This window comes from Coffea arabica, chromosome 3c (assembly GCF_036785885.1).
Source record: "Coffea arabica cultivar ET-39 chromosome 3c, Coffea Arabica ET-39 HiFi, whole genome shotgun sequence".
NCBI lineage: Eukaryota > Viridiplantae > Streptophyta > Magnoliopsida > Gentianales > Rubiaceae > Coffea > Coffea arabica.
The window spans coordinates 6,939,331-6,952,393 of NC_092314.1; the positions used below are offsets into that span (position 1 = coordinate 6,939,331).

At 36.3% G+C, this 13,063-nt stretch overlaps 2 protein-coding genes across 2 annotated transcripts; both read right to left on the reverse strand.

The window, feature by feature from the left end:
• Nucleotides 1-4,501: 4,501 nt before the first annotated feature.
• Nucleotides 4,502-5,788, reverse strand: LOC113733741 (F-box/kelch-repeat protein At3g23880-like). The gene has a single exon (XM_027259927.2). The coding sequence runs from the start codon at nt 5,730-5,732 to the stop codon at nt 4,626-4,628; it is 1,107 nt and encodes a 368-aa protein (XP_027115728.2). The 5' UTR covers nt 5,733-5,788; the 3' UTR covers nt 4,502-4,625.
• Nucleotides 5,789-7,607: 1,819 nt separating this feature from the next.
• Nucleotides 7,608-11,747, reverse strand: LOC113734432 (F-box/kelch-repeat protein At3g23880). Its single transcript, XM_027260977.2, has 2 exons — nt 10,290-11,747; nt 7,608-7,835 (listed from the first exon to the last, which is right to left on the reverse strand). The coding sequence occupies exon 1, from the start codon at nt 11,605-11,607 to the stop codon at nt 10,315-10,317; it is 1,293 nt and encodes a 430-aa protein (XP_027116778.2). The 5' UTR covers nt 11,608-11,747; the 3' UTR covers nt 7,608-7,835; nt 10,290-10,314.
• Nucleotides 11,748-13,063: the final 1,316 nt, after the last annotated feature.

Genomic DNA, 13,063 nt, shown 5'->3' on the forward strand with positions numbered 1-13,063 from the left:
TACCATGAATTCATCCTTTATTTTCGTGTTGGAGACTACTTAGGTGATCTAAGTCCATAGCATAATTCTTTTCCTTACTACAAAAGCAGAAAACAAGAGGAAAGTGGCAGTACAAAGAGAACAAAGGTAATTGCTTTTTTGCATGCTTATTTTTGTAGAAAACTAGAACAAAAATACACACAAATAAAAAAAAAGGGTAAGCAATTAGCTCGCACATTTTCTAAATTAATTAATTAGCCATCACACTTTTGTAAATTTTCCAGCAAATTTGTAAAAAGTACCGATCCAATAAATATACTATATTGAAAACAAACACAAAACATAAACAAGAATACCATGTAAAATTTCTTTAACCTTCTTGTTAATTAGAGAGCGCAAATACATAACTATCAGTCAAAACCATTGCAACAATATTACACGCATTTTTCCCAACAGCGTAGTGTGTGCCCTTGATTGTTAGTTCCATCTCAAAAATGTTAACAATACAGTTTGGATTGTTATTTTTAGAGTTTTTATACAAAAATATATTATAATAATTTGATGCATATGAAGTGAAAATGTGATTGAAAAATATGTTCACAAAAAACATAAAAACTTGCTGATAGAAAACTCGAATCCATACACCACCTTTATTTCTTATTTACCATGATGTATTCACATTCTCCTTATATACTTTTTTTCAGGAGGAATGATTTATTCTTCATATTTTACCCCAGCAATGACACAACAATATAGGCACATATGTCTTTGTCCCATTATTAGGCATTATATATTCCGACTATAGGCTTTTTCAGTATGATTGGATCCTCCTTGGATCATGGCCATAAAAGTCACAACTGGCCTAACTCAAGAAAAGAGAAAGATCAGTAACTAAAGACTTCAGCATTCATCCTTCACAAGAAGAAGAAAAAAAAAAAAAAAAAAGACTTCAGCATTCATAATTTCATATGACGTAATATCTCATGTTTAACCAAAGAAAAGAGAAAGATGATTAACTTAATTAGTTATTAGTCAACATCCACACGATGTACTTTCTGTAGCTTCGCTTATTGGCCTTACACGTCTCTTGGTGGAATCTAGTTCCAGTGCCACCGGGATGGGGCGGATGAAATAGTGGGGTTGTTGATCGTGCCATCCTTGTATTTTTTATGAGCTTTTGGTTCTTGGGCATTATACTTTGCATGGCTTTGATTCTCTCCTTTTCTTTTTGTTTAATTCCTTTTCTTTTTGTTTAATTCACATTATTGCAGAAAGATGGGTAGATAGGATGATTTGAAGCCAGTTGATTTTTTATTTTTTATTTTTTGAGATTTTGCATTAGATGGGCTGTCAATGGATTTCAAACCGCATAGGTTTCTGAATTTTTCCATCTCTGTCTTCTTCAAATGCACAAGCTGCAGTTTGATAAAAGTAGAATACAAATTATACTGTCAAAGTATTACATGTGTAACTGTGTTGATTGCTTAGGCTCATATCATAACAGTAGTTTTCATAAACGAAATTTGGTGCTTATATGAAAATAGGGGTGGCAAGGACAGGGTTCTACAGGGCTTTCTGGAATAAGACTATAAGAGTTTTCCTAAACATTTGGGTTCTTCCTTTCCGTTATCTATTGTGAAAGAAATTTTTTGGTTTAAAGGAGTGGGAAATGAGAAGGTTTGAGAGTCTGAAGGAAATTAAACCAAGCTAATTTAGTAATTTAATTATCATTTAGTTACTTAGTTTGGATGATTGTAAAAATTTAGTTATGGAAGTTGCACGGGATCATAGCCCATGCTAAGTAAGTCTTTCTTTATTTCTTTGTCCCAAACCGAAGCTGATTTGGTTGGCAATTGCTGGTTCCTTGTAGCATAGGTTGTCTAGTCCTCTTAGTATTTGGTTTTGCAACTTTCCTTTCTACAAGTCGTTTAAGTCAGTCAAGAATACTAGTCCAAGTACTAGTTGGTTTAGGTTTGGCCTCGGGTCTTTCTATATATATCAACAGTGGAGCTAGGTTAAGTTTAGAAGAGTTGAGTTGAGTTTTGAGAGTAAGTTTGAGAGAAAATCTCATAGTTGAGATTTGTGAATTGTCGTGAGCGAAAAATTATGACTTGATATATATTATTGTTGGGTTTTGAGTTAATTAAATTATTGAGTATTTGTTTTCCTCTTCTTTTCACATATTTTTATGTGTTAAAATTACTTCTACCGTGTGTGTTATTGTTTGTGCCAACAAGTGGTATCAGAGCTGTAGGGTTTGATCCTGGGGCTTGTCCACAAAATTGGGGCTTGGAGCTTGTTCATGAAATTAAAGTATGTTTCTGCATTATTTACAACATTGTCCTGCTTTTGTCTTTGATGGTAAAAGTAAATTTGAGACCTGGAGGTCGATGATGAAGGATTTTTTCAAAGATATTGGAGTTTGGAATATTACCCAAAAGGGATTCATGGAACCTATAACAGGTATAGAATTATCAATCGATGCAGTTAAACAAATAGAGGGGAATAGACAGTTGAATTACAAGGCACTCTACTATCTCAGTACCCAAGCCCAATTACATGTAGTGAAAAAATTCATACATGTAAAGACATCAAAGGAGGCTTGGAAATTTTTAATAAAATTTTATGGCCATGGTGGAGAAGAAATTTGTGATGAAGAAGAAAAAGAATATTTTGATGAGACAAAGAAAGAAGAAATTGTAAAAGTTATGAATGCACATGAAGATGAAAAATTTGTTATTCAAGAAGAAATCTCATGTGCGGTTGAGAAAAAAGGTGAAGTCATTGATGAAGTTAAAGATGTGCCTGAAGATCATAGCAAAGTAGAAATTGTTAATTTTGTCGAGATTGATGAATTTTTTGAAGAGAAAAATCAAATAATGGGCTTGATTGAGATCAATTGTGAGGTGGACAAATTAATTGAAATTTGTGATACTGTTAAAGTTGATGCAGTTGTTAGTGTGAAAAAAGTAAAGGAAAAACATGGTGATGTTAAAAACATTGGTAACAGCAACTATGATTTTTTGCTTTTGGGAGATTTTCTTGGTGATATGGATGAATTAAATAATGGAGTATCTAATGGAGTCTAGGTGAGTATGATTGAATTTTTTGACAAGAGTGATCAAACAAAAAAACTGTTTGAAAAGTACAAGTTTCGTCCACTACCGCACGTGTAAGTGAAATTGGACATCAATTGCAAGTTGGAGTTCCACATCATCTATACAGCGATTGAATTTTTTATGGAAATTCAAACTCGTGATGACATTGGAGATGACAATATCAAGAGCTTGGTTTAAGGGAGACAATGAAGGAAGTTAAACCTAGCTAATTTAGTAATTTAATTATCGGTTATTTACTTAGTTTGGATGACTGTAAAAATTATAGTTATGGAAGTTGCACGGGACCATAGCCCATGCTAAGTATGTCTTTCTTTATTTCTTTGTTGGTTGTCCAAGAGTCCCAAACCGAAGCTGATTTGGTTGGCAATTGCAGGTTCCTTGCAGCGTAGATTGTCTAGTCCTACTAGTATTTGGTTTTGCAACTTTCCTTTCTACAAGTGGTTTAAGTCAGTCAAGAATACTAGTCCAAGTACTAGTTGGTTTAGGTTTGGTGTCGGGTCTTTCTATATATATCAACAGTGGAGCTAGGTTAAGCTTAAAAGAGTTGAGTTGAGTTTTGAGAGTAAGTTTGAGAGAAAATCTCATAGTTGAGACTTGTGAGTTGTTGTGAGCGAAAAGCTACGACTTGATATATATTATTGTTGGGTTTTGAGTTAATTAAATTATTGAATATTTGTTTTCCTCCTCTTCCCGTATATTTTTATGTGTTAGAATTGCTTCCGCTGTACACACATTTTTGTGTGCCAACAGAGTCAAACCTATAGTTACCTATCTAAAATTTTTTCTAGCTCTGTAACTTGAGAACATCAATTGCTAAAATTCAACTCAAGTGATAGGGACATTAGTCTGGATACAATAGTAAAACTTGGAGTTTCCTTGAAATTACAAGGAAAAAAAAAGTTTGATTGTTCTCTTGCACTTTGGCAACAATTCTACCCTTGTAGTTTGGCAACAGAACATGACCATATTTTTTCTAAAAAAAAAAAAAAGCTAATTAAAAGTAAGTAACTAATATTACTTATTCATCACAATATCTTTTTCCTTTTCCACAACAATCATAGTTGTATTAAGTATTAACAAGGAAGAAGGTTGGGTTGGGTGATAAAGAAAATGGTGGTATTAACAAACCTTTCAGGGTCCATTTTCACCAAACCAAATCCAAGGTTTGATCATAGTTATTAGTTGCGCAAATTAAACATAAACCAAGATCGCTCAGCCCAAACTAATTTGAAGTACAAACCACCAAACATTTGCACATGCAAGTTTTCTCTAGTTATATCTAATTCAATAATTATGTATTACCTCCTAATTTTGGTTAATTTTTATCTTCGTCTTGCCAATTTTGGTTTACTAATTGTTTGATGACAGAATTCATCTTGATCAAATTTTTTTAAAAATTTGTTCTATAGAGCAAGATAACTGTTCTATTGCCAGAAGACTGAAATAGAAGAGGTAAACAATTAATAGTACTTGGCATTACACTGGAAATAAACCCAGAAATTTCCTTTTTTGCCTCTTTTGCCTTTGCTATCCATGTTGCCTGTCTTCTTTATCATTAGCATTTGCAGAAACCAGGCTCTCAACGTAGTAGATTGCATCGCAGCATTCATCCATGTTCATGATCTTAGGATTTCCGACTGAATCACCTTGCAAATTGTACAACTTGAGAGTAGATTCAAATTGGATTAAAACTTCACCATTTCTTGAAATGCACAATGGGACATGGCCTCGAATCCCAAAACTTGGAAAAGTAAGCATCTTGATCCAAGATTCCATCACTCCATACTCCTTCATCATCCATAGATCCACACTAGACCACTGATACTCGTACATTGCACAAAGGCACCTCCCTAGTACTCCGAGTAGCGGAAACGAAGCTCCATCTCCATTGATTGGAAGCTTCAATTCTCCATATTTAGCTTGAGCTAAATCAAAAGAAACAACAGCCCTGTCTTGGTTACCTCTGAAACCAGGCCAGTGTAGCTTTCCTTCTACATACTTCCCCCAACTGTAGAAAGGGAAAAAACCGGGAAAATCATCAATCCTCCTCCATTTATCACTCTTTAGGCTGTAAACCTTAGTCTCAATCTTCACACGATTAAGAGGGTTTATAATCGCCACTACATTGTAATCATCATTCATCTCATCATATCCAAAACCATAAATAGTGTAGCAATGCTTCTCCCTTATAAAATCTGAGTCATTCAACGTCTTTGATTTTGTCGTGGATGGATTCCATATATGAATTTGTTCACAGTTTACAACAATGCAAATCAACCCATTGCAAGAACCCACAACAGAGATTGAACTAGAGGTATTTGCAACGGGATAATTAACATTAGTTGCATGAGTAACTGGCTGTTGCAGCAAAGACTGAACAGAGCAGTTCTTGAAAGCTAAATGTGGTGCAGAAGAGCGTGCAATGAGGCTGTGGTGACTGTGATCTTTGTTTTGGGATGATTTTTCGAGATGGGCTTTGATGAAATGTGGGGTTGAGATTGAAGAAAGCCATGATTTCGAAACGCACCTGAATTTCAAAAGTGACTTGACTGGGAGTCTTGGAAGGATTTCAAGAATGATGAGTTCATTAGGGAGATGGGGTAGTAATTCAAGGGGTGCTGGTAGCTCCTCCATTGATTCTTCTCCTTCCCTACTTCACTTGACGTTAGGTTTGAAACTTATAGCCCCCGGGGGGGGGGGGGGGGGTGGGGTGGGGTGTTAGAAATGACTAGATGATGATGGAAATTTAAAGGCAGGGCTGGGATTCTTTGGTGCATGGAGGGAAGAGAATACGAGTTTCTCCCAAGCGGGCTTGCCTGTTCGACCAGTTTGTGCGGAGGATCCTTCTGTTTGTATCGCATGGCAAAGGTAGATTCCATTGTTTCATTGATTGCAGAAAATCGATTTTCACGAAAAGACGGTATATATTTTGTCCAGTTCTTTACTTTACTGGACCAAGTATGTCTAATTAAGGGATGGATAGTAATTTTAGAGTTTTTAAAGTTAATTAACCTAGCCTTCTCATACGGATTTATCCTTTGCTTTAGGGTATGGATTATACTTAGGCTTGCAAAATAATGGCCGATTAATCGTTAATCCTACATTTGCTCTCTCTCCCTTTACAAATATTGCTTTGCTAGCTATACTTAGCAGCCAAGGTCTATCCCCAACACGCATTTTTCATGATTTTGACAAAAACTTAGCTTAGTTTTGGATTTTGACAAAAAGTACATCCTATTTTTTTTTTTCCAAAGTTCATAGATTATCTCTATTAGTTTGTATGAGTGTTAACTTTTTGTATGTCGTTTTGCCATCCACAAGTTTACATGCAATGGATGCAAAAACGCATCTTATGTTGGTGGAAGGATATGGATGATGGCTAATAATCCAGGCAGCAGCACAGGCCGGCTGTATATCCACAGTTTTTGAACTGACAACTTATTGAGACAGGCATGGATAAAATAAGGCTTTGGAGGAAATGCTTTCGGCATTATGATCTATGAAGAAGCTCCAAAAGGGGATTCGGACAAAATAGTTTATACACAATTCTTCATAATCTGACGATTGTTGATACTTCACCACTGTTGTTGGAATCTTGGCTGCCGCCGCTCTAAAACATGTTTCTGTAAGACGACGCCAAAGTTATGGTACAGTGTCATGTAAAATTGATATGCTTCTTAAGCATTGGATGCAAGCCAAATGAAGTGATCCAAAGTCCATAACGTAAATTTATGGACTAATCCTTTGTACATCATTCTTCTTGACAATGATTCTCCATAGTTGTCAACTGTCATGCTGGAATCCTGGAAATGGTATTAATCCTCATTTAAAAAGAAAATGAAAGTGCATTTGATTTTAAACCAAACTAATTTCCGCATTTCTCCACGGGACTCTCTTTCTTGTCTTAAAATATGCTATATAGATGTTGTGAAACATACATGTAACTTTAGTTCATAATGTCTAAAACTAAAGCAATACGCTTAACTAATATTTAATTAAGGTCATCTTCACTTATAACTGATAAGTCACGGTTTCGAATCATCAAGGGATAAACGAGAACTAGTACTGAACTACAGACCATTTAAAGGGCATATAAGAAATCATTCACTTGATGTTGTTTGCAGGGTCCATTTTCACAAGCTCAATCTATATTTCGATCACACTTGTCAGTTGAACCAAATTAAACATAAACCAAGGTCATGTTTAGCTCAGCCCACGATTGACATTAACCCAAACTCACCTGATTTCCACATGTAATTTTTCTCTTTTATCAACTTAATTCTGTAGTTTCCTGCTTGTCCTTGATTTGGCCAGACTTTTTTTCCCCTTTCTTGTCATATTGGACAAATGTGGTTTATTTGATTGATGACAGGATTCATCTTAATGAAATAATAAACAGAAATATCTTGATGAATCACAAGAAACAAGAGCCAGCATATATAAAAGAAACCAGCACTAACCCCCCCCCCCCCAATACCCTCCCAATCCCAGTCAGAATCAAATGCATCATTTCCAAAATATGCTCCAAATCAAAGAGAATATGGTTACAGTCATTTGCATCTCATACATATCCCTTACATACAACATATTGCAATAAGAAACTTCCCTAGCCTGCATAGGGTGGAAACTGAGAACAAGCTTATATTGCCTAGTTCTCTTGTGGTTCTGATGCTCCCTGCATTTTGTTGAAATAGATAAAACAAACTCAACCAGCATTAGCTTCAACTTCCCAGCACCCTGTATAAAAAAAAAGTTTCTTCACTAACCATTTGATAATTCATACTATACCACATGTCGCTGCAAGTTGAAAGATTATCAAATTGAAATGATTTCAGGTTGCTGGTTGATCAAGCTACATTCAGTAGTCAACGATGTAATTGAGTAAAGCTGCATATTCCTCATTGAGCAACAATACAATATCATTGAGGATTGAGAAAATGGCACTCAGAAGAACTAAATTCTATCTTTTGCAGTGTAAAGGCCAAGAAGGTTATTCAACTCAAGCTGAAGTGCTATTGTCAAGGCTGCCATTGGGGACTCCTGCCAACTAAAGCCTCTTCAATTAAACATCTTGCCAAGGTTGATGTCTAGGAGGTGTATTCAACTTAGAAAACGAAAAATCAATCAAACAAAAGAAAAAACGATCAAAGAGCATAAACACAGTTGCTTTACTGCAAAAACGTATCAACTAGTGCCATAGCTAATTCTACTCATGTGGTTAAGGTTTGGTAAGCTTTAATCACAGTCAATGGTTCTACAGCTACTAACTATTTGATAGGGTAGAAAAATCAGTAAACTTATGACGTAGAGTAAAACAAAATCTTCCTACCAGTCCTGTTATAACTAGCAAAAAATAACCACAAAAGGAAAAGGGAAAGGAGCCCGTCTTAGTCTTAATTTTAAATTAATACTTCATTAAACATCTTAATTCTAGCCTAAAAATAGATAAATATCTGATACTTCAAGGTAATGGCACCCATACTTCATTATGAAACAGGGCAAGAAGCAGCAGTTAAAGGCATAAGACTTTGGAGAATCATTAGGAACCATTGGCAGCCATCTTTTAAACAAAATGCACTGGTAATTTGTCCTTAAAGCTCATTAAGGACGTGCCATTACATTTGCTTCATATAATTTCCCATAAGAAAGGCTTCATTTTGCGCTACACTATTGCTAAATTGCTAAAGGGCAAGGATAGGTCAGCTACTTAAGTGTTGATTTTGCTAAAAGGAATTCAGGCATGCTGCCCCAAAAATTGCTCTTAAAAGGGCCTCCATAATTGAAAATGGTACAGTGAGTAGACCTTCCTAAAAGATGGATTTTTTAAATCAAATGATGTGAAGGGTAAAATGTCATGAAGCATAAGACCCAAGCCACGTTGTAGGTTCCATGAAGAAAGAAAATCAGAAGTGCTTTGGTTTGGGTTCGAAGCACTTCTGAAAGATTTGGGGGCACAGTTTTTCTTTTTCTACATCAGAAGTGCTTTGTTTTGGGTTTGAAGCACTTCTGAAAGATTTAGAGGCACAATTTTTCTTTTTCTACCACACCCGCCTCTTCAAATCTAATGATTTGTGATTGGCAAATTGATTTTAACTTGCACATACTCTTTATGGACTATTTGGGTGAACTAAATTGAGTATACCACAGATGAGACAGCAGTCCAACTAAAAACAACCAGATGATTCTTGAAAACAGTAGCTAACTACTCTATTTTGGTCAACTATCATATACAATGTATAGAAACTTTCTTCAAATGATTCTTGAAAATAGTGAAGTACTTTGTTAGGCCTGGCCTCTCCATGGAAATGAAAGGATCAAGCATCAAAGGTTAAGTTATAACCACCAAAGTTTGTCTTCAGAGAACCAACGGACAATGTGAATAAGTGACATTTTGCGCTTTTTAACAGTTCTACTTTGACAGGTTCTTCATCATAACTATTTGCAACAAGCTACTAAAAGTTGATGGCAAAAGGATGATAATATGAACTTTGATTAGAGCTCAGTAATATGCAATTGCAGTATCTGGAAATATAATTAATTTAGGGAACAGATGGGTAGTATTAAACTGTAATATGAAACGAGTTGGAGATACAGAAGGCTGATTATCAAGTTCATCATAACTAACACCACTAGCTACTTATTCTAGGATTCTTCCGTAAAATGACATTAAAAGCCTCACACATTTGGACTGTTTTGAAAAGCAAAAAATAGCAATGCCGGAAAAACTAGTTGGATAAGGTGAAAGAGATATTGCTAAACTTTAAGGCTTCTTTTACATCCTGATGAACTATTCCTCCAAAGTGTCCTCAACTATCACCTAAGCTACCAGAACCATTAAATAAAATTTTTCTTCCACCCAACTACTTTTAGAAAATGAACAAATGAAGGACTATCAAAGAACTAGAACAAGGCAGTTTCAAAAGCTGAAACCAGATAGATCTAAAGTTATAAAACCAAAAGGAACAAACACCAAACTATAGGCTGTCTGACCTCTGAAATTGTTTAAAAGTAACAAGAAAATCTCAGTCAATACGTACTTTCTGCAATAAACGTCCTCTTGCAAACAAAAGTATTCAGAATAACACCATCCAACTTAGCATATTCCAGATATGTGATACACAATTTACAGTCAGAACCAAAAATTGAGTTGTTACAGGAAAGTCAGAAGCAAGGGAGGGAGGAGATCCTCACCGGCAAGTGGCAGAAAAGATGATCATTAGCTCTCTCCCCTTATTTCTGCAGCCTTACTCATAATAACGCGGCTACTCTCCTCAATGAATAGAGGGGAAACCAAGCTCTCAGCATACATATTCACTTCTTCAACTCCATTTATCTGACGATACTTGAATGTATTGCTCTGTGGATTGTACAGAACCAAACCCGAACCTAAGACGAGCAGAATTTCACCATTCTTTAACAAGCAAACAGGAAAGGAATACCTAGATTTTTCAGGATCATCTAAATAGGGCACAGAAACCACTTTACTCCAAGAATCTCTAACTCCATACTCCTTCATAACCCACACATCCACACGAGTCCACTCATAATCACAAAGCACAGTCAGGCAGCCTCCGAGTACTCCAAAAGTCCAATCATACACACCATCCCCGTACTCTGGCCGCTCAACTTCTCCATAAGACTCATTCCCCAAATCAAGGCTCACAATTTTCCAACTGTGGTTCGAATCAAAACCACGACTGGCAGCCCAATGGAGCTTCCCATTTGCATATTTCCCAGAATCATCCAGTGGAACACCACCCTTAAAATTCTCAATCCTCATCCACGAATCATGTTTGAGACTGTATACTCTAACCTCAGTCTCATAGTCATTACCACCACGGAAAACACAGAATATAGCAACTACTTTGTAATCATCATTCAACATATCATACCCAAAACCGAAAATTATATAACAACCATGCTTCAATCTAATCGCCAAATCAGGCAATTTCTTGTATTTTCTAATAGCGGGGTTCCACAGGAACAAATCATTTTCTTCAATAGCAATGCAAACCAATCCATCACAAGAACCCACAACCCAAACTGACTTGTGAGGACTCTTCATCGGATAATCAATGTCAATTACCTGAATACTGCTCATTTCCACATTTAATGCAGAACGAAGAGAACACTGCTTGAGGTGGGAGTGGGAATTTGGAGGGAGAACAGTAAAAATAAGACCATGGTGCCTAAAATCATCCTTGTTTGCTGAAATCCTGAGATGGGCTTTGATGAAATGGGGGTTTGAGGTCAAAGAAAGCCAGCTTTTTGATACACACTTGAATTTAACAAGGGATTTGACCGGGAGCCTTGAAAGGATCTCAACCAGAATTTCATGAGGGAAGTCTGGGAAAGTCATTGATTCGGAAGATGATTCCTGATCCTGATTGGAAGTAGAAGCAGACGGATGTTGCTCTTCTTCCTCCATTGGGTGATTGATTTTGGTTTTTTTGGCCGGATGATGATGATGAGGTTCTTGACGTGGCTCTGGTTTTGATTTGGTTTCCATGCTGATTGATTGAGTGTGTGCACTGTGTGAATTTCTGATATTTGTTTAAGCTGTGGAAACTGTGAGCAAGAACCCCCACCTGTACATCAACTTAGTGAAGCTAATATTCATTCTGCCCTAATTTGGGAGATAAACGTGAATAAAGACAAGAATGGAAGACTTTTGGTCAGCACACTTTTTTTTTTTTTTTTTTTTGAAAAGAAGAAGTTTTTTTTTTTTTTTTTTTAAAAAAGAATATATAATAATGTTGTGTGTATACTCGTGTGTGTGTTTCTCTTTATTCTACTACTTTCCTTTTTAGTAATAACAACAAATTCAGAAGGAAAAGAGGTTAATTAATCTATAATTTTAGGTTTAGGGCATGTCACCAGCAATTGCGCAAGGCATGTTACTGGTTCAAATAAGATTTTCAAGCGATGTCAAGTGTTCAGTTAATTTAAATTATAATCAGACGACATCACGTAATAATTTAAATTAGCTCGACATTTGATATAACTTCCTATGGAAAGACACAAAGACGTTAAAAGGAGGATACACCATGTAGGATCAAGGATGGAATAGAGTCACTCAACCGAAGCTAAGAAGAGGATTGCGAGTTAAAAAGCTGAAAGTGGTGAATAAAGCTGTGCTTGCAAAGCTGAGATGGGGAACTATCAAACAGAGGAACCAACTCTAGGCTAAGGAGATTCATGCAAAATATGGGCAGCAGGGAATCATTGCAGATTTCAGGAAAAAGCAGAGTATAGGGGTTGCAGTGGAGGATAGGAAATGGGCAAAAGATCAAGTTCTGAACTGATATCTGGCTCAAAAGTGAACCCTTGAGAGAAGTAACTACCTACTTGCAACATCCCTGAAGAGGAATTGAACAGGAAAGCAGGAGTGTACTGGGAGGAAGAAACTAGATGGAAATGGGGAATTCTTAAGGGAGTATTTGTTGAAGTAATAGCTTGTGTTGTTAAGTTTAGAGCAATGCGTGTTCACAATTCTCCAAACAAACCAGACATTCAAACACGGGTGCACGAACCAAATGGGCAGTTTTCTACTAGACCAGCATATGACTGGGGAATTCAAGAACTGAGTACATTAGAAGAATGCAAAGCATGGGAAAAGATTTGGAAACAAAACAGATTGGCAATGGATAGTATCTATCAAGGGGAAATAGAGACAGCACTCCATGTCCTCAGAGATTGTCAATAGATATTTGAGACATGGAAAAGGATGGTACATCCAACTCATTGGAGAGATTTCTGGAACAAAGACCTAGTGGGATTGATCACTTGGAACTTTGAGTGAAAAACAGATTGGCAGGATAGAAAATGTGGATTAGTAGCTGAACTTTCAACTTATCATACACCATGCATGGGCAGCAAGAAATGATGACTGTCAGGGAAGAGACTGCGAGGGAAATTTGAGGATAACAGCTGATAATCTACTATAGCAAGCCATTCAAGCACAA

Bases quoted from the DNA above. Each gene is read 5' to 3' on its own strand.
- LOC113733741 (XM_027259927.2), bottom strand. From the start codon at position 5,732: ATGGAGGAGCTACCAGCACCCCTTGAATTACTACCCCATCTCCCTAAT.
- LOC113734432 (XM_027260977.2), bottom strand. From the start codon at position 11,607: ATGGAAACCAAATCAAAACCAGAGCCACGTCAAGAACCTCATCATCAT.